The sequence below is a fragment of the Malaclemys terrapin genome, chromosome 7 (genome assembly GCF_027887155.1).
Source record: "Malaclemys terrapin pileata isolate rMalTer1 chromosome 7, rMalTer1.hap1, whole genome shotgun sequence".
NCBI classification, from domain to species: domain Eukaryota; kingdom Metazoa; phylum Chordata; order Testudines; family Emydidae; genus Malaclemys; species Malaclemys terrapin.
The window spans coordinates 36,996,364-37,017,264 of record NC_071511.1 but is presented as its reverse complement, the minus strand read 5'-3'; the positions used below and the strand labels follow the sequence as shown (position 1 = coordinate 37,017,264).

At 57.8% G+C, this 20,901-nt stretch overlaps 1 protein-coding gene and 1 long non-coding RNA gene across 2 annotated transcripts in view; both read right to left on the bottom strand.

The window, feature by feature from the left end:
- ACAD9 (acyl-CoA dehydrogenase family member 9) overlaps positions 1-1,192 on the bottom strand; it is a 50,847-nt gene extending 49,655 nt beyond the window's left edge. Inside the window, exon 1 of the mRNA XM_054034560.1 lies at positions 993-1,192. Coding sequence (XP_053890535.1) covers positions 993-1,118 — 126 coding nt within the window. The 5' untranslated portion in view covers positions 1,119-1,192. The remainder of the gene's footprint in view (positions 1-992) is intronic.
- A 4,700-nt stretch (positions 1,193-5,892) lies between these two features.
- Positions 5,893-9,614, bottom strand: LOC128841096 (uncharacterized). Its single transcript, XR_008445770.1, has 5 exons — positions 8,764-9,614; positions 8,103-8,254; positions 7,503-7,949; positions 6,956-7,099; positions 5,893-6,403 (listed from the first exon to the last, which is right to left on the bottom strand). It is a non-coding gene; the product is annotated as an uncharacterized LOC128841096 (long non-coding RNA).
- Positions 9,615-20,901: the final 11,287 nt, after the last annotated feature.

Here is a 20,901-nt window from a genome sequence, read left to right as displayed (position 1 = left end):
ACAGTGGCGGGGGGGGAGCCCCAGCGAGGGGAGGGGAGACCCCAGGGGCCGGGCGCAGACAGTGGCAGGGGGGGGAGCCCCAGCGAGGGGAGGGGAGACCCCAGGGGCCGGGCGCAGACAGTGGCGGGGGGAAGGAGCCCCAGCGAGGGGAGGGGAGACCCCAGGGGCCGGGCGCAGACAGTGGCGGGGGGGAGCCCCAGCGAGGGGAGGGGAGACCCCAGGGGCCGGGCGCAGACAGTGGCGGGGGGAAGGAGCCCCAGCGAGGGGAGGGGAGACCCCAGGGGCCGGGCGCAGACAGTGGCGGGGGGGGAGCCCCAGCGAGGGGAGGAGAGACCCCAGGGGCCGGGCGCAGACAGTGGCGGGGGGAAGGAGCCCCAGCGAGGGGAGGGGAGACCCCAGGGGCCGGGCGCAGACAGTGGCAGGGGGGGGAGCCCCAGCGAGGGGAGGGGAGACCCCAGGGGCCGGGCGCAGACAGTGGCGGGGGGGGAGCCCCAGCGAGGGGAGGAGAGACCCCAGGGGCCGGGCGCAGACAGTGGCGGGGGGAAGGAGCCCCAGCGAGGGGAGGGGAGAGCCCAGGGGCCGGGCGCAGACAGTGGCGGGGGGGAGCCCCAGCGAGGGGAGGGGAGACCCCAGGGGCCGGGCGCAGACAGTGGCGGGGGGGGGGAGCCCCAGCGAGGGGAGGGGAGACCCCAGGGGCCGGGCGCAGACAGTGGCGGGGGGAAGGAGCCCCAGCGAGGGGAGGGGAGACCCCAGGGGCCGGGCGCAGACAGTGGCGGGGGGAAGGAGCCCCAGCGAGGGGAGGGGAGACCCCAGGGGCCGGGCGCAGACAGTGGCGGGGGGGGGAGTCCCAGCGAGGGGAGGAGAGACCCCAGGGGCCGGGCGTAGACAGTGGCGGGGGGGGGGGGGAGCCCCAGCGAGGGGAGGGGAGAGCCCAGGGGCCAGCACAGGTGCGGAGGGTGCTGGGAGTCCGGCCTCGTCTCGCTCGGCCTCACCTTCTCCAGCTTCCCCAGGAAAAGCTCCTTGGCATAGGCACTGCGGAGACCGCCCGTACGTAGCTGCCTGGCCCCGGCGGGGAACGCGGCGCGCACCGCCCGCAACAGAAGGCTGAGGCCGCTCATGTCCGACCGGGTCACTGTGCCACTAAGCAGTGCCAGAAAGCTGCACGGCTCCACCCTCCGCCTCGGAAAGCCGTCAGGGGCGCGCGCTGATGACGCATCTGGTGGGTCACGTGACACAAATCCCTCTCAACCCCCTACTCCCGCAGATGGGCCTGAGGCGGCCTCCATGAGCCCCGCCCCTCACACGCCAATCCCTCTGCGCGGCCAGTTACACCATTCAGGCCACGCCCCCCACAGGACACTGGCCTGCGGTTCTGACCGTCAGTCCAGAGCATGGGCCGTCTGGGTTCACACGCGCCCCAGGGCGGGAGCTAGTGGGGGACAGGCTTGTGAGGGGCGCGTAGGCAACCTGCTAACGGCTGCCTGGCGGCTGTTCCTTAAACCCCCTCCTGAAGTCTTGGGAATCTCAGCCCCTTCCACCCCCCCCCGTTTTAAGGGGAAGTTCCTGGCCTTGCTCGCTCCAGGAAAAAACTGTCCACAGGAAAATACAAACCCTGAAAAGAGTGAAACAAAAAACCCTCAACACGTGCATTGTTAAAAAACTCATTGTTTCAAACCCCTCTCATGAGTTTTAAGGGGGAAGCTGATGTTGTACACTTGCAGCTGGCTGTACTGAGTGATTGCACATAGTGGTGAGTTAAGAAACTTTCTTCCTAAGCTTTATGCATTGAGACAAGAGGGTTATATCCCTAATCAAATAATAAAAATCCTTCTGAGCATGGCTATTACAGCCTTACTGTTGATCCTATAATTGCACTACTGGGCATATAATGCAGCAAATATACTTAGTGCATACCTTGCACTATGGTTCAGGAAAGCACACGCTGGAACTCACCATGAGAGGAAATTTTCCCTTGAATGGCTTGTTATATAATCATTGACATTTATTTTTTGTACTTTTGTCAGACTGCAGTCTATGTTTCAATGCTGCACAGCAAGCTGTACACCCACCATCCAATCTATTGCGCCTGTGGTTCTTGGTAATCATCACTTTCTGATACACTATCAACACAATCCAGGCTTTTTCTCCTCTCCCAGTCCTCTCAACAGCACCATTTCAATCATATTTGTCTATACTATAATAATTTTATGTGATCATGCTTTTTCAGTTCATACACAGCAGGGCTTCTAGTACTGTTACATATTTAGTTCACACAGGAAACATTGCTATTAGTGAAGCAGCTTAATAGTTATTATCAGGGCAAGGTTGCCATGAATTTTGGTAAGACAAGATGAGACCAAAGAACATTTTATTAGGGGGCAAGAAAGGGGCAGAGAGGATAGGTGTAGGACCTGACCACAATGTTAACAAATTATGTAATGGTTGCAAGTGATTCATACATATCACATATTATTCCAATGAAAAATGTTTTATGCTGGCATATTTTAGAACACACAGTGGGAGATTTGAAGAGAGAGACAACACTTAAGAACAAAATTTCTATTTTAATTTTTTTATACTACTTTAATTAATCCTTGTAAAAAGAAGTAAATGCTTCCCCCCTGTAATTTAAAATCATGATTTGACCTACCCTGAGATGTTTTTCACTTGCTCAGTTTCTTGTCCCCTGACCACACTCACCAGATACATGTCACAAGGGTTAAACAGTTGCTTTCTCAATATCTGTACAAGCTATCACTGGCAGTCTCTGAACTTTGGTAGATAATACTGTGCAGAAGGGGCCATCACTATAGGATAATGCTGACATTGGTCAGTATGAACTTTGTTTTCTATTAAGATTTCCTCTAACTATCATCATCATCCTCTGCCCTTTCTGACCAGCAGTTTCTGAAGGATCGGTAGAAGGTGAGGGAGTACATGGCAGATACAGCGGGACTGCCTGGTGCCCTGCAACAGGTGTAGTCATTTACACAAGGCAAAACAAGTGCCAAGTAGATATAAAACACTACTCTGCTGATGCGGTAGTGTGTTACATCCACTTTGTTATGGTGTAAATTGCTATATTAAGAGCAGGGCAATGAAGATCCTGGCCCAGCATTTTTCCCTTTCCTATGTCTCCCACTAAGCTAAATTCTGCTCTGTTTGTTTCCCATTCAGATGCTAGGGAGGAACCAGCAAGAAACATACAGATTAGTAAAATAGAAATTTGGAATCTGGTTAGGAATAAAACAAGTGTTCCTGTGTTTCTTGGGTAGAGAAACCAGTACCCACAGGTGTGTGTGTGTGTGAGAGAATAAAAGTTCTTTAACCAATGCACTTATTCTCTCTGAATACTAAAATGCATGTACAAACAATCCTTCCTTACATTTCAAATAGTCTTTACCTTCCTTACATTTCAAATAGTCTTTTCAAGTATCCTTAACCACATTTTCTTTTTTCTAACTCTTTTTCCCGCGGTGAGCTATACTTATTTCTCTCTCCTTTTTAAGATTCACTTTAACATGGCCCAGTTTTATTCAACTATCCTTGTGTTTTGTTTTGTAGATTAAAGACTTTAAAATATTAGGTTACCAAAGCAGCATTGAACAGTTAAGCGATTAATAAGTCATAAGATATCCTAACTGATTTTATTTACCTGGGAAGTATTGCAGAGTATTTATAAAAAAATTAAAAAAATGTAAATCCTGTAGTCCAGATAAATGGACAAAAAATGTGGATGAAAATGAATTCCTACAGTACTGATATAATCTCAATTTCACCTCTGGGCTGATGACACCAAAAATATACATCTCCACTTTGGAACGATCCTACCTTTATTTTGTTCCATATCTGCAACTCTGTCTGATGTTTTTCTGGATGTGCAGCCCCACTTGAAAATGGAATCACAATAGCTTATGTGCTCCAGCCCTGCCTTCCTCACAGCTCTCAATAATCACACCATCCTTAAGGTCACTCTGGCCCACAACCTTGATGTCATATTGCACTGCTTTTCAGGAAGAAATATAAAACTCTCTTTTTTTTGTTCTTAAGTAGCCTCTCCTTCCCTTATAATAATTATTAAGGAGAAAAAGTGATATGACAGATGGTAGGAAAGTTATGCACCTAAAATCCATGACTATTACCCTGTGGGCATGATATGATACACTAATTCTAACATTTACTATTAAAAACCCATCAGCTTACAAAATTAAACTGTAGGAAAGGTAAGAGCAGTAACTAGTTTTTCCATTTTTGCTCCTGGTGACATGCTGTAGAAGTAATGTATCTGAATCACTGATGCTAGCACTATATATATTTGTACAGGCATTTAAAACCATTGTACTGTGGCTATCAACTGAAGTACCTGCAAAATGAGAGACACTCCACCAAGCAGGTTCCTCACAATTAAAGAAGAGCTGTATAGTCACCACCCTCCTAGTGAAATAGTGTTCCCTAATATCCGAGCCTGGACTCTGTGACTGCATTAGTCGCCAACAGGGGAGTGTGGCAGGAGAGGACACAGAACATGTCTACAAATAACTTTTTCTGGACTGCTGAGGTGGGGAGGAGAGGCCAGATTCCATCTGGCGCTTTAGGACTCTGAGTATCAGAGGAGTAGCCGTGTTAGTCTGAATCTGTAAAAAGCAACAGAGGGTCCTGTGGCACCTTTGAGACTAACAGAAGTATTGGGAGCATAAGCTTTCGTGGGTAAGAACCTCACTGAAGAAGTGAGGTTCTTACTCACGAAAGCTTATGCTCCCAATACTTCTGTTAGTCTCAAAGGTGCCACAGGACCCTCTGTTGCTTTTTAGGACTCTGAGGACGCTCTGGGATCGGGAGCAAAGTCTCTGGAGCCTCGGGAGGTGCAGGTTTGGAGACATGTGGCTCCTACCTAGTCCAAAGTAACCTGCCGTGCTCCCCGACAAGAGCCATGTTAACAGGCAACACTGCCCCTCTCTTTCCTTGGCCACATATATTGTGTCCTTTTTCTGGTGACTAGTCCAGAAAAGGAGGACAAGCGCTCACTACTGCTACCACCTGAGGGAGTTGCTGGGTTGAGATCAGCTGGTAGAAGGAGGCAATAGCCCCAGAATCTGGGACTTCAAGGCCCTAGAGTGACCTCTTACCTTTATAGACCCCCCGCCCCATACACAGCTATTTTAAAGTTTAGCGTGATAGTAAAGAGACCCCTTTTCAACCCTTCACCACACAAGAGAGAGCCTGCAGCATTTGTCATTAACTATTTATTTCTCCTCTCCTGGCTCCCAAACTGCTTCTCCTCCCTACTGCCGCCAGCCACCTTCGAGTTCTCCCTCTTCTCTCCCCGGCTCTGCTCACTTGAGTGCAGCAGCTCAGCGGATGGTCCAGCTTTACTCTTTCACTTCCATTCTTCTTCACTTCTTTGGGTGGCTGCATTTGCCATTGAGCAGGCTGATGGAAATATCTGAGTGCTCTGTCTAGGCCAGGGGTCTCCAACACGCGGCCTGCGGGGCTATTTCTCTAGCTAAGCGGGTCCAGGCCACAGCCCAATGCCATCCTGCACCCCAACCCCCTGCCGTGAGCCCCCTGCCTGCACCCCAACCCTCTGCCACACCTCGCACTCCCTCCTGCACCCCATACCCCAACCCCCTGCCCTGAGCCCCCTGCCTGCACCTCAACCCCCTACTGCACCCCAACTCCCTGCCCTCAGCCTCCTGCCGCATCCCACATCCTTCCTGCACCCTAGCTTCCTATCCTGAGCCCCCTTCTGCATCCCTCACCCTTTCTGCACCCCAACCCTCTGCCCAGAGCCCCCTGCCTGCACCCCAACCCTCTGCCACACCTCGCACTCCCTCCTGCAACCCATACACCAACCCCCTGCCCTGAGCCTCCTGCCTGCACCTCAACCCCCTACTGCACCCCAACTCCCTGCCCTCAGCCTCCTGCCGCATCCCACATCCTTCCTGCACCCTAGCTTCCTATCCTGAGCCCCCTTCTGCATCCCTCACCCTTTCTGCACCCCAACCCTCTGCCCAGAGCCCCCTACTGTACCCTGCACTCCCTGCCGCACCCCTCCAACTCCCTGCCCTGAGCCCCTGCCACACCCCTCCTGCCCCCTCTGGGGGCAGGGCCGGGGGCAGCGAGGGGGGGGTGTCAGTGATGCGGCCCTCGGGCCAATGAACTAGTCCTCATGCAGCCCTCATGGTCATTTGTGTTTGAGACCCCTGGGCTAGGCTCACAGGCCCAGCAGCTAAAGCCAAGCCCCACTGAGAGCAGCGGGAGATTAGCCTGGATTGGCAGGAGTAGAGGCTTGGCCCATGGGGACCCCAGGCACTGCCGCTGCTGCCACCTTCATGGTGAATCCTCCAACGCCTCGCCAAAGGGCTCTTCCACATTCTGCAAACTGGCCTCACGGGCTGACTGTCTAGGAGAACAGAAACAGTTTGTTAGAGCCGGAGAGTCTCTTGCCACCGCTCCCTGAGGGTCACAGTCAAACACCTGTGAGTCTCTAGGAGGCTCTCAAGCAGTTCCCTGCTCAGGCACTTGGCACCCACTAGCAATGGTCTCTGACAGCGGCATTGCCAAGGGGAGCTCAGCAGATGGTCCCTTCTATGGCTTCCTGAGTGGGAGGGAGGTTGGTCTTGTCATTTAAGGCCTAGTGGAAGAGTCAGGGCTCCTGGGTTCTCCAACTTTGGAAATGGGTGGAGTCTAGTGGTTGGAGCTGGACTGGTATCAGTCCCACGCTTCCTTCCTGCCTCTGTCAGGGACGTCGTGTGTGACCTTGCAGCCAGTTGCTTTCTATCCCTATGCCCCAGCGAACAGGGATAATACTGACCCCCCTCAGAGGGGCTGGCAGGGGTCCCCAGCGTCATGACTCTAGTTGGAACGAGTTATGCTATTGGTAGTGAAGGGCCCAGATTCAGTCCCCATGGATGCCCATGGATGCCCCCTGTATTGTGGCCATGGTTTGACTCACCTAGCATTACAGGCTGTTTAGCCCAGTCCTGGCCAGGCGTGGTGCATCTGCTCCTGGCCCTCTCACCACACACAAGAGCATGGCCCACCAAGGACAATCCATCAGCTCCCATCTGGTGTTCAGCTCCAGGATGGATGGGGAGCCCTAGCCGGACCATAGAAAGACAGGGGGGTGTTCTTTGGTGGAAACTGCTGGAGCTTCAGCCTCTGCTCCCACCTCCACCCACACGCTGAGGGCTTCAAAAGTGGTGCCTGACCCCAAGTCAACAAAGTAGCCGAGCTGAGGCCAGAGTGGGACTGATCCTAAGAGAAGAGCAGATTTCGCCTCTGCTCTAGGGAGATTCCCATAGGAAAGGCAGCTGGGGTGGGTGATACAAGCACTACCCCTCAGCCCTTGAATAGTGGGCAACTGGGACTTTGGGAGCCAAGGGACTGGTGTATCTTGCTGGAGAGCAGAAAGGGGCATTGAAGAAATTGTACAAAAGTGAACATCACGGCTGGGTCAAGGGCAGCCAGACCTACTGGTCAGAGCCAGAGTCCACACTCACATGACAGGAGTGGAGAGTCAGCCAGGTCATTGGAAGATCAGCAGCAAAAGACAAACGTGCAATCACCACCACAACTCAGATGCCAGGAAATTAAGCCAGGGGAGCGGCAGCAGAACCAGTCAGCACACGGTCCAGAACAGGGAGCAGGCCTGGTGTTCAGTCAGCTTCATGTTCCTGCTGCTGTCTTACGCAGGGCCAGGAGGCGAGTGAGCTTTCCTGGGACGCTTCCAATACGACCTCAGGAGTGGAGCCTCAAACTGGGGCTGAACTTCATGGGTCTGAGGTAAGCAATTTTCAGCAGGCTTCCAGGTGGAGGGTTGGAGTGTGGCTGCTCCCATGAACCCTGCAGACCTGGGTCGGAGACCCCTGGGTCGTGACAGTGAGTGATCTCTCCCCGCTCAAACCTCCTGCAGCAGGAAACAGTCTCCAGGATCCTGGACACAGCCTCTGAGAACACAATGAGGTTATCATGATGAGAAATAGGGCTCTGTACCAGGGCTGGGATCCAGGGACAGGGAAAGCTCCAAGCCAGGCTATGCATCGGGGATGCCATTTCTCCCTCAAGAGACCCACGCGCCCCAAGAAGTAAATGGCTCTTACCTCCATGAGGGACTGGGGTCTTCCTTCTAAGCCTCTTCGAGAGCTGGCATTGCTGGGACGAGGTGACCTGTCCCCACTGCTCCCTCACGTGGCTCAGCTACAGGAAGCGCCCGTCTGGGAGGCTGTGCCAGATCCCAGGGCCTGAAAGACAGCTGGAAGGAGACTCCTATTCCTGTCACACCCAGAGACCCCATAGAAGGGCCAAGGGGAGAATAAAGGGCAGGAGATGAAACTAGCCCTGAGCCTCTGTCCCACCCCCACCTCCTCAAAAGTGGAGCTTTCCGAGCTCCAGTGGGGCTGTGGCCCTGACACAAAGGCTTTTCTGCACCATATGGGGCAGGGAGAGCTCTGCCTGGGCGCTGCGGCAATGAGGGGTGGGGTAGACCAAGGAAAGGGGGGAGGGGAGTGGGTGCAAGGGAAAGAGGTCCTGCCCCATATGAAGGAATTTGAGGGGCAGAGGGAAGAACCCTGCTCCATAGAAAGGGGAGAGAGTTTCTGTGAGTGCCAGGGGGCTCCATTTCCCCTTCCACCAACTCCCCTTCTCGCTCTCCCACTCAGAGGGAGGCCACTCCCGCTAGCTCAGTCTGGTCCGGACCAGAGTCTGCAGGGTAGCAGTGGGCCCACAATAGGGCTGGGAGATTTTGATGGGGTTGGGACTCACCAGCATGGCGCCTCCCGCTGGTCGCTCTGGGAATTAGCTCAGTCGATGGAGAACGCCCTCTGCTGGCAGCATCCCATCCGTCTCTTGTCCACCGTTGGCATCTGGAGCCGCGTTGCTCACCGCTTGACAGTGTCCTTCAGCCTACTGCCCCTCCAGCAGTGCCCACTAGTCCATCCTCACCCCATTCCAGGGGGCAGGGGTTAGCAACAGTCCTTGCACCTGCCTCGGTGGCCAACCGCAACCACCAAAGTCTAGCCCCTTGTCTCAAGGGCCGGTTACAATTTGTCTCAGCCACCAGATGGCCAGAGGCAGTACTGCCCAGCCCGAGATGCTGGTCTCCTGCTCTGGAGACAGACCTTTCCCCATGAAATTCTGGGCCAGACTGACTACCTGCTGCTCTCCTGGGCAGCCATTATATAGGGCCTAGCCTAGCCCTGATTGGCTGTGCAAGCCGTCAGCCATTCTGGCCTACTCTAGTTCCCTCTCACATGGGGGTGGGGCAGCCGTCCCACCACAAACCCTCCCCCTTAAAAATGCTCACGGGGGAGGGGAGGAAAGGGGTCCCTATCACCCCAGCTTCCTTCGTAGTGGGCCCTGCAGGGCATCCCTTTCCTCTCGCAGGCCCTCCAAAGTCTGGAGCCAGCTGCTTCCCAGCTGTAGGGTCTGGGTTCCCACTGTAGAACACCCTGGTCCTACGTGGGTTCCTACTTCTGTTTGGGTTCCCACATGGGCCCTCCTGGCTCCTATGTGGGTTCCCTCATTTCAGTAGGGCCTCTCTGCCCCAGCCTCTTTTTCTCTGGGGCCTCCATCTTCACCACCACCTTTTCTGTGGCTGGTCTCTGACCGAGCCCTTGTCTCAGACACTCCCCCTTTCTGCCTCAGGGGGCAGTGCCTCTTTAAATGTCCCCGTTGGTGGCAGTGGAAGCACTTTCTGGGTCTTCCCCCTGCCACATCCCTACTCCTGCTTGTTTGGTCCCTAACCCTTCCTTCTGGGCTGGCCCGGGCCTTGGGAGTCCTGTAGGGGCACTCTCTCTTCAGGTGCCCTGGCTCCCCACAGACCCAACAAGCTGGAGGCCCCCCTGTTACTCTCACAGGGGGTGCCTTTTCTGGGTGGGGCCTCTATGCGCCCTCCCAGGAGGGAGGCTCCCTCCTTTAGTGTCCCCGTCACCTACAAGCGAAGCAGTTCAGCGTTCCTGGCCTCTCGCCCTCGGTGCCAGATCGCTTGTTTGGTCTGGGTGCCGACCTCCACAGCAGCCAGAACAACTCCCTCTGGTGTTCGGCAAGCCAAGCCACCCAGGCCCTCCAATAGAAGTCTCTTTTCTCCACCATTTTGGTCTCTCCATGTGGCACAATCTGCCTAGTCCGCTTGACGGTGTCCTTCTTCAGGCCACTTTCCTCCAGCAGTGCCCTCTAATCCATCCTCATCTCCTTCTGGCGGGGAGGGGGGAAGCAGGTTAGCAACAGTCCTTGCACCTGCCTCAGTGGCCAACGAAAACCCCCAAAGTCTAGCCCCTTGTCTCAAGGCTCGGATGCAGTTTGACTCAGCCACTGCATGGCCAGATGCAGTAAAAGATGGAACGGGGGGACCCAGGCCCACCAACTACCCTGGGTCCCAACCCAGGGATCCTCTAGTGGCAGCCTCCCTGCTCTCCCTTTGTCCAACTGTCCCTAGGCCACTTCCCCTCCAGGCCCTCTGGCCCCTTTCTATCAGGCCCCGCAGTCTGGCAGGTCTTGGGCCGGAGCTGTAGTATGCTCCCTTGAGCCTGCCCAGCACTGCTCTTTCAGAGATACTGTCTCCTGCTCTGAAGACAGACCTTCTCCCATGAAGGTCTGGGACACACTGCCTACTGCTTGCCTGGGCAGCCTTTATATAGGGCCTAGCATAGCCCTGATTGGCTCTCAGTTGGCCCTTCTCTGATTGGCTACCAGCCTCTGCAACCGCTCTGGCCTACTCTAGTGCCCTCTTGCATGGCGGTGGAGCAGCCCCCCCACCTCAGTGATCAGCTGTCGCAACCAGGCTGTGGCCTGGGCTGCGGGGCCGGCTCCAGGCACCAGCGGAGGAAGCACATGCCTGGGGCGGCATTCCGTCCATTCTTGGGGCAGCACAGTCCGGGCGACATTTTTGTTTTTTGCACTTCAGCAGTTCGGGCGGCGGCAGTACGAGCGTTCTTGTTGGTTTTTTTTCTGCTTCGGCAGTTTGGGTGGCAGGAGTCCAAGTGGTTGGGGGGTTTTTTTTGGTTTTCTTTTTGCTCGCTTTGGCAGTCCGAGCGTTGTTGTATTTTTTTTTTTTTGCTTGGGGCAGCAAAAATGGTAGAGCCGGCGCTGCTGGGCTGAGGTCGCTCAACTGGTCAGCCCCTCAACACACTGTATCGGGGGTGGCTCAGGCCTGGGCAGGGCCCAAGCACCCCACAAACAACCAGACTTCAAGGGCGGGCCCTGGCCTGGGTGGAACCCTGTTAGCCAGCAAACAGACAGACTTGACAGGGCTGGCTCTAGTCTGGGCGGGGCCCCGGCGGCCAGCCAACAAACAGTTCCTGTCCTAGGTTAGAGCCTCCTTGCACCGTGTAGGGGGTCAGCCACCCAGGGTGGGGTGGCAGGGGGACGCGGTCCCACCCTCCTCCCCCACGTCCCAGCCCAAGGCGCTGGCAGGGGCAGGATTGGTTGCCCCTGCATCGGCGGGGATCCAGCCGCAACACGCCGACTGAGCCGCACCGGGCTCTGCAGCCAGCAGCTCCCGGGCTGCCCCTGGGCTACTTCCTGCCTCCCCGGGGGTTTGGTACCTGCGGCCTCCAGGCCTCTTCCGGCTCCCTGGGGTAAACCGCAGCGGGTACTCCGGGCCAGTCCTCGTCCATGTCTGGGGTTAGGGGCCTCTGGAGAACAGGCCAAGTGTCCTCCTCTGTTGCAGGCTGTCCCCTAACTGTGGTGCAGGGCCGGCCTTTTATATTTCTGGCCCCACGCCCCGGTCCTTATGGCCCTCGCTCTCCTGCTCGGAGGGAGGCCACTCAGTCTCACTACACTCCCCGTTTAGAGGGAGCAGGAGTTGCTGGTGGCCTTGGAGGCAGAATTCCTGCAGCGCCTCCGGCACTTGGCGCAAGTGCCGGATGATGTGAAGTTGGTTCATTATGTTGGCCGTGACGACCCCCTGCTGCAAGGGAAGGAGGACCTGTCAGAGACTCAGATGCCCCCGTGGAATCAGGGGGAATTAAGGGCACCTGGGACCAGCAGCAATTCCACCCAGCACCTGCGCACCTCTGAGGGATGAAGTCCCCCTCCTGACCCCCAGAATGGAGTCTGGTTTTCCTTTCAAGGGACCTCCAGTGCCAACAACCTCCTTGTAGGGGGAGCTCCTGCCACCTCCCACCCAGTGCCCCTGACAGCTGTTCCACCTCCAATCCACAGCTCAAGTTCTCTGACCCCTCTCCTCCACCCCCACCCAGGTTGGGCAGGGAGGGGGCTCTAGTGGGGCGGGGGGCGGAGGGATTCTGGCAGCAGTGAAGTGGGATGTGGGGAGCTTGAGACCTTTCCCCAAGTCATCCCAGCCACTGAGGCTGAAGCCGCAGGATGGCAGCCCTGGTGAATGGGGCAGATCAGCAGCCCCTGCTGACTGAATCCTCCCGTTCTCTCTAGAGCGAGTCCAGCCCTGCCGGCAGCAGGACGAGCTTCCCCCACCCATGTGCCTCAGAACTGCCCGGTCAGTCTCATAGACTCATAGACTCTAAGGTCAGAAGGGACCATTATGATCATCTGGTCTGACCCCCTGCATGCTGCAGGCCATAAAACCGTCCCTACCCCTTCCCTGGACTCTGCTGTTGAAGTCCCCAATCCTGTTTTTAGTGACTTCAATCGGCAGAGACCCTCCTGCTAGAGATCCCTGCCCCATGCTGCGGATGAAGGCGAAAAGCCTCCAGAGGCTCAGCCAATCTGCCCTGGAGGAAAATTCCTTCCCGACCCCAAATATGGCAATCAGTAAGACCCCGAGCATATAGACAAGAGTCTCCAGCCTGACCCCTGTTAGCCATTATACTATTTACCTACCATTTCTTGTTTTTCCTTGACTACTATGTTTTACCATTAAACCATTCCCTCCATAAACTTATCTTAAAACCAGACAGGTCTGTCGCCCCCACCGTTTCCCTCGGAAGGCCGTTCCAATATTTCACCCCTCTGACGGTCAGAAACCTATGTCTAATTTCAAGCCTGAACTTCCCCACGGCCAGTTTATATGCATTCATTCTCGTGTCCACATTAGTACTAAGCTGGAATAATTCTTCTCCCTCCCTTGTATTAATCCCTCTAATATATTTAAAGATAGCAATCATATCCCCCCTCAGCCTTCGCTTTGTCAGACTAAACAACCCAAGCTCCTCTAGTCTCCTTTCATACGACAGGTTTTCCATTCCTCTGATCATCCTAGTGGCCCTTCTCTGCACCCGTTCCAGTTTGAGTTCATCTTTTTTAAACATGGGAGACCAGAACTGCACACAGTACTCCAAATGAGGTCTCACCAGCGCCTTGTACAACGGAAGCAGGACCTCCTTATCCCTACTAGATATACCTCGCCTAATGCATCCCAAGACAGCATTGGCTTTTTTCACCGCCACGTCACATTGTCAACTCATAGTCATCCTGCGGTCTACAAGAACCCCTAGGTCCTTCTCCTCTTCCGTTACTTCTAACCAATGCGTCCCCATCTTGTATCTAAAATTGTTATTAGTCATCCCCAAATGCATCACCTTGCACTTTTCACTATTAAATTTCATCCTATTTCTGATACTCCAATTCACAAGCTCATTCAAGTCTCCCTGCAGGATATCCCTGTCCTCCTCCGAATTTACAACGCCTCCCACCTTCGTATCATCCGCAAACTTTATCAGCCCATCACCCCTCAGTCCTTGGCCTCCCAGGCTGCCAGTGACGGGAACAACTCTGGGTGGTGGCGTGGGTGACAGGAGAGGCTCGCAGAGGGCACGTAGAGGACTCTGCTGCCCTTCCCAAGAACAGAAGTCCGTCCTGAGGCAATGCTTGTTATTCATTAGCCTTGCTAACGAGGTGGGCTGGAGCTGCTGCGGGGACAAGCTGGCTCCCTCCTGCTCATGGAGGTGCATTCATCTCCCTTCCCAGGAGCACCTGCTCTCACTCTCATTCCCCACCAGTCGCCTTGCTGCCAGGCTGGCGAATGGCCAGAGGATGGGAATGAGGCCTGGGCCCCGCCCCAATCTCCTGAGTCTAATGCAGCTGCTCACCTTGCTCCCCATCAGCTGCTCGGCTTGCCCCAGGAGGGAGTAAGTGAGGAGCAGCCCAGCCTGGCTGACACGCAGCAGCGGGTCGTGCATGGCCAGCACTGCTGTCTGCAGGAAGAGTCTTCTCTGCCCCTCTGAGAAAAATTTGGCAAAAACCTGAAACCAACCAGATGTGAGGCTTCAGCAGATTGCCCCGAACCAGGCTCCAAATCCTGGCCTAGAACGCAACTCCGTCGCATGGCTCTAGGAGGCAGCCACCTGCCCTGCAGAGCTGTGCCATGCCCAGGCAGAGTGTCCTTACCTCCCCGACCCTGGCGGTGCTCTTATAGCCGAGGAGCCTGCTGTCCTGGTTCCAGTCCCAGCACCAAAGGTCTTCGACCTCATGAATGTTCAGGTCTGGGAAAGAGAGAGACACATACACATTGGTCATTCTGGTTGCAGGGCTTGTGTCCTTCCAATCCCATTGGTGGCTGCACAGTGGGCAGAGCCCAACAGAACTGCGCGGGTGGTGGAGAACACAGAAAGAGACAGAGAGAGACTGATCCACCAGCCGGGGTCACTCGGAGAGAAATTGGCTGGGGTCCCAGTCTCACTCGTCTAGCCGGGTTCCTTACCCCTCTGGCGCAGCAGAGCTGGAAGAGCCGGTAAACCCCCTCCCTGGCCTGCCGACTGATGTCCTCGTCTGGGTCACCGACGAACAGAGCCAGCTGGGCCACGTGGTGACCCATCCTGGGGAATTCGGCTGAGTTCTAATGGAAGGGAGAGGGAGAGGGGACTCCATCAGCATTTTCCTGTCAGCTCCCAGTCCCCGCCTGGGCCAGGACTCTCCTTCCCCTCAGCCCCTCTGCAGGAGATGCTAGAGGATAGGAGCTAGAGCTGGATCCTTAGTTACCTCTGCCCCCAAGGGAGCCCGGAGAACAGGGATGTGGACAGAGCCCTCCAGGAGGATTTGCTTCCCCAGCTACTCCAGGATGACACGAAGGCAAGAACCTGGAGCCTGCTCTCCTTACAAGCGAGAGTCGCCACTTAACCAGGACAAGAAGAACTTGACTCAAGCCAGGCTCCTTCTCTGCTCTGCCTTTGCCTCCCCAAGAGGAACACTCCTAACCCACAGCCCCTGCAGCAGCAGATCCTCCAGCCCGTTGGAGCCAGCCCGCCTACGCCTGGAGTCAGGAAGCTGGGCTCAGAGGCCACTTACGTCAAAGTCAGGGAGGGAGATGACGGACGTGAGCAGGGCCGCGCTGCTCCTGATGGCCCTGGCTCTCTCTCGTGGCACCCTGGACACGGTCCAGTAGTTAATGTGCTGTGGGGAAAGGAAGCAGCTCAGGATTGATGGGGGGGGTGCATGTGTAGTACTAATGCCCCCCCCCATGCCCAGGGGGCTGAGACATTGCATGCGGTGGGGGTGGAATATCTGATTCATTGACTGCAGAGCTTTAGAAGGGGACTCTTGCCCCCAGGATGATGCTTGTATTCTGCAGGTCACAACTTGTCATTGTCTCTCTAGGTTGGGACAATGCTTGGTGTCGGGGCTGGTCCCATCCTCCCTGAACTGCTGATTCCTGAACAGCTCCCCAGGAAGGAGACAGACCCCTCCCCCCTCCCTTCCTCTCAAGTCCTTGGCTGGGTGAAGGGACTGAGTGTGAGCACAATCCCCGCAGGAATCTTGGGGCCCGTCAGAGACAAGGGCTGATTCTCTGGGGCCCTCCTGTTTCTCTAGCAATGAGGTTGTGGCTCTTCTCTGAGGACCATCTTCTGGATCTCTCAGGAGGGGTTCAGACTCTCACTCCCCAAGCCAGCCGGGGGCCCTGTGGTTAGTGCTCAACACAAGCAGGCAGAGCTCTGGCTTGAAGTCCCAGCTCCTTCCTCTGTCCTTCAAGGAGGAAAGGCCTGACCCTGCATTGCACTGACTGCCCTGACCAAGGATGGCCACTGGGGGCCCAGCTAGGAGGACAGCCTGGAAAATGGATCTAAGAGTGAAGGTCAAATTGCCTCCACCCCCTCATCGGGCTCACCTCCAAGATGTAGTGGAGCTTGTCCGTGTCTGGGGTCTTTGCCAGCAGGTTCCCCAGCATGGCGTCCAGAAGGTCTGGTATGACCCTATGCAGATCCTGCAAAGCAAGGGAGAGCCATGGGTCAGAGTTAGGGAAACTGGGGCTACACCTGCCACAGGATGGGAAGAGGGGTCTCTGGGAAGCACTGGTGAGACCCCCAAACACATATCCTGGCCTCTCTCATTCACATCCCACTGCAGGCAGTTAGCAAGGATTCGGGCAGGATAACAGCTGGCTGATCTACCTGGACTTGATTGGTGTCCGTCTGCGTACCCAGGGTGAAGACTGCATGCAGGGTGGCTCGGAGGAGGTAGGTCTCCAGCTCCGTCTCCAGGGCAGGTGTCATGGTGCTGGCAAGAGAGAGGAGCCGGTATTAGACTGAGCAGTGCTGGGGTGGGACTGGCACCAACACGGACGTGAAACTGCAGGGAAATAGGCAGAGGCTGGCGAGAATGGAAACTGAGGCACTGAGCCAGGGAATGATAAGGCCAAGGTTTCCCAGACCGACAGTGGCAGGGCAGGAAAGGCGCCTGTTCCCTGGACCCTGCTGCCCCTCCTGTATCTGATCCTGGGAGTCAGCCTCTCCCCAAAGCCATTGCAATGTGACTGGAGTGAAAAGAACAGAGCAGCCAGGAGAGTGAGTGACCCTTCCCCCCACCTCTGCCAGAGGAGCCACCCTTGGGAGGTGACCTGGGAGTGGGAGGGGTAGTGACTCCCAGCCACGGGCCTGAGCAGCACCAGGGTTAGGGGAACCGGGCGGGAGGGTCTCGGTACCTGAGGTTGGCCACAGCAATGAGGGAGTTGGCCAGGACGGCGCCGGGTGGAGAGTGAGGAGGAAGCTCCTCAATGAGCTTCTGTGAGACACAAAGGAGACAAAGGAGCGTGTGAGATTCGGGCCTCACTGACACTCCCCAAGGAGGAGATTACACAGCCAGCAGGATTCCCCCAGCTGCCTCCCGCTCCTCTGATTCCTGCCCAGTAGTTCTCCCGTCTCCTCTCCCCAATCTTCAGCCCCAGGAATCCATGCCCTCAGCTGCCCTCCAGCACCAGCTATCCCCCAACCATCGGCCCGGGGAGACCCCTGCCCCTCCCATATCTCTGTCCACCCTCCAGTTCCCGGGCGCCGTGTCTCACTCACCACAATCCTCTTCGCCACAGCCGCCTTCGAGCAGTGTGGCTCCAATGTGTAGTCCCCTCTCTGCTGGGCAGGGAGGCACGCGGGGTAGATGGAGTGCAGGAACACGAGCTGCTGCGCCTCGTCCTGCGCCCACCAGGAGTGGGGTTAGGGGAGAGAGAGCCAGTTAGCCAGGGACCTCCCAGCCCCAGCCACACCAGCTGCAGGACTTAGGCCTGAATGGGGGATAGTGGGGACCTGCCTATTGTTCAAATCACCCACGACTCCTCTGCAATCAGGGTCAGGAACTGGGACAGTGCCTGTTGGGGGAGGAGACCCCGACTGGTGTGTGACAAACACCCCCATCTTGGGGGTCCCAGATCATGAAGGAGAAAGGTCCCCATTAGGGCCAAGACCTTCTGTAGGGGGTCGGGATGCTGGGAAGGAGCAGGACAATCTCAGTTTCAGCACAGCTGGGGAACGTTTGTACCTTTTCTTGGGCATAGAGCTGCTCTCGGATGTTCATGAGAGCAGCCTCCTCTGTTACCAAGTCTACCCGTTCTTCTTTCTCCTCGTCGTCCTCGGAGTCCCTGGCGGACGCTGCACCAGGGAGAGAAGGGGACAAGGTGACTCCTGCTGCCACTCGGGGGAAGGACAGGGGTATGGTGGGACAATGTGTCCCCTTCCCACCTCCGGGACATAGGGCAGATTGGGCCCCACACTCCCCCCTCTCAGTGATGGCATCAGCCCCCAACTTCTTCAGGAGCCCATAGCAAAGAGACCCTCCCCACTGTCCTGGACTCCCTGGGAGGTGCCTCCCCCCACCCCCGCCCAATGGAGCACCAAGGACCAAAGTGGCAGCATCTAGTGTCCGTGGAGTTCACATGGCTCAGGCCAGACACCTGGGCTGGAGACCCGCCCCCATAGCACTGCTCGAGGGCCTGGGCCCAGCCCCCTCCTCACCCCTCCCCGAGCCCAGCCTGGCTCCTCACCTAGAACAAAGCAGAAGCGTCCATTGACCAGGCTGCTGTCCGAGTCGCAGGCGCTGCTGCTGTCAGATGGGGAGCGGCCCGAGCTGCTGGGGCTGACAGAGGGATCCTCCACCTCCTGCCCTGGGGAGGCTGGAAGGTCCTCACTGACCAAGCAGGGCGATGCCCCCTGTTGGAAGTTGGGGCTGGGCTCCTGGGGCCGCTGCTGCCCAAACAACAACAAGCCCCAGAGCCACCCTGCCCGGTTCCGCCCCTGGGCTGGGTCCTGCCTGCCCAGCCGCAGCCTGGCCCAGCTCCATTTTGGCCTGGGAGGTGATGCTCCCACCTCGGCGCCTGTGCCGGGAGTGGGTTTCCTCTGCCAGAAGGCTGGGCATTTCCACCTCCTGGCACGGCCGGGAGCTTCTTCCCCTCCAGCGGGGACGGAGGGGCCGCTTCGCTCCTGGGGAAGATGGTGGCTCCTTCCCTCAGGCTCCGGGGCCACCTGCAGACCCTTCTTCCTGAACATCCGCAGGAGCCTGGCCATCCTGGAACCCAGCGGGGAGCAGGCGTGAGTCTGGGGTCAAGGCAGCCTCTCACTAACCAGCCTGTTTGGTCCCTCCCTATCCCTGCCCCAGCCAGAGCAGCTCCTGCTCCCGCCACAGGGGTGCAGGGAGGGCAAGCTACACACACTGGCAGGAGTTCATTACATGATCTGCTCCCCCTCAATGCTCCCCCTCGTCATCCCTGGCGCTGCAAGAACTGGGGAGTCTCGTCCTTTTCGAACACTGGGGTCAGTCACAAAGACACTGGTCACTTTGGACAAACAGCTCCTTCCTGCGACCCCAGACCACACTCCAGGGCCGGCTTTAGCAAGAGCGGGGCCCGATTCCTGGGGACAGGGCTTGCTGCAAGCCCCGCCCCCAGGAATTGAGCCGCGCTCCGGCCGGGGTTGCCGGGCTTGGGTCCGACGCGAGCCGAGCCACGCCGCGGGGGGGGACGGGGGGAGACCCGAGTCACGCCGCGCCGTGGGGGGGGGGGGGGAGACCCGAGTTGCACCGTGCCGCGCCGCGGGGGGGGGGGGGGGAGATCGGGGGAGACCCGAGACGCACCGCACCGCGGGGGGGGACAGGGGGAGACCCGAGCCGAGCAGCGCCGCGGGGATGGACGGGGGGACCTGAGCCGAGCCGCGGGGGGGGACGGGGAGACTCGAGCCGCGCCGTGACGCGGGGGGGGGACGGGGGGAGACCTGAGCTGAGCCGCGGGGGAGGACGGGGAGACCCGAGCCGCGCCGCGGGGACCGGGCTGGAACCAAGCCGGGCCAGAGCTGCTGGGGCCTGCGGTAACGGGCCGCGCCTCCCCGGAGCCCTTCTCGCGCCCCCACCACCCCAGCTTACCTTGTGCTACCGGCCCACCCCTGCTTCTTTTCAGACTTCCTGCGAATCTCTGATTCGCGGGAAGCAGGGGAGGGGGCGGAGCATTCAGGGGAGGGGAGGAGGGGGAAGTGAGTTGGGGGCGGGGTGGACAGCTGCAGCGTGGGGCCCGATTCTGGGGAATCGGCTGAATCGGCCTAAAGCCGGCCCTGCCACACTCACACCCCCCACCTCCCGCCCAGGCTAGAGAAGGAACAGAACCCAGGCAGGGCCGGCTTTAGGCCGATTCGCCCGATTCCCCAGAATCGGGCCCCACGCCTAAGAGGGCCCCGCGCACTCACCCCGGCGGCAGTCGTCTTAGGGGGCCCCACTCCCCTGGCCAGAGCGCCGGCTGAAGCGCGGCATCCCCGCGGCTCCACTCTCCCGGCTGGAGCTCCGGCAGAACGTGGCAGCCCCGTGGCCCCACGACCCAGGCCGGAGCACGGCAGCCCTGTGACCCCGTGACCCCAGCTGGAGCTCCGGCCAGAGCGTGGCTGCCCCACGGCCCTGCGACCCTGGCTGCAGCTCCGGCCAGCCCCGCGGCCCCGCAGTCCCAGACAGACCGCAGCAACCCTACAGCTCCACGACCCCGGCCGGACCGTCGGCCAGACCACGGCAAGCCCTGTGGCCCTGCATTCCTGGCCAGAGTGCCATCCGGAGCGCGGCAGCCCCGCGGGGCCACCTCCCCCAGCCGGCAATCCGAAGTGCCACCCCAGGAATCGGGCCCCACACTTGCTAAAGCCGGCCCTGAACCCAGGAGTCCGGACTTCTCCTGGGAAACCATTCCCCACTTCAAAGTCCCTAGGCATAGCAAGGCCAGGGCCCCCTCGGTTCCCATTGATTTCCATGCTCAGCAGCTCAATGGGGCTGTAGCCCAGCTCACAGACTCTCAGCCTGGGGAACAGTCTCCCACAAGGGAAGGGCTGGGAGCCCCATTGCTGGGTCCTTGCCAAACACACTGGAGACGGCTCTGGAGAAGCCCCTTCCCGGTCTGAGAGCGAGGGGTTCCTGGGGGCTGTTTGCAAATCCAATCTCCTTTGGGAGAGATTCTCTCCCCCTCTTTCTGCCTCTCCCCAGACAGACGGGATGCCCCCGAGGAACCCTAATGCCACTCACTTGCTCTGGTGACGGAGAGATGTATGGAGGATGTTCAGGGTCGTCCCTCGCCCTTCTCCTCACTCTCCAAGCCCAAGGCAGGCTGGAGAGGGTGGTGGTGAGCTGAGGAGTTCCCCTGCCCAGGAAGCAGGCAGGGTGATGGCACGGGGCGATCGGCTGGCTGTGAAAACAAGAGTCTGTCTTATTGCCAAGGGACAGAGAAACTCGGCCAGCAGCAGGGGGTGCAGAACACCGCCC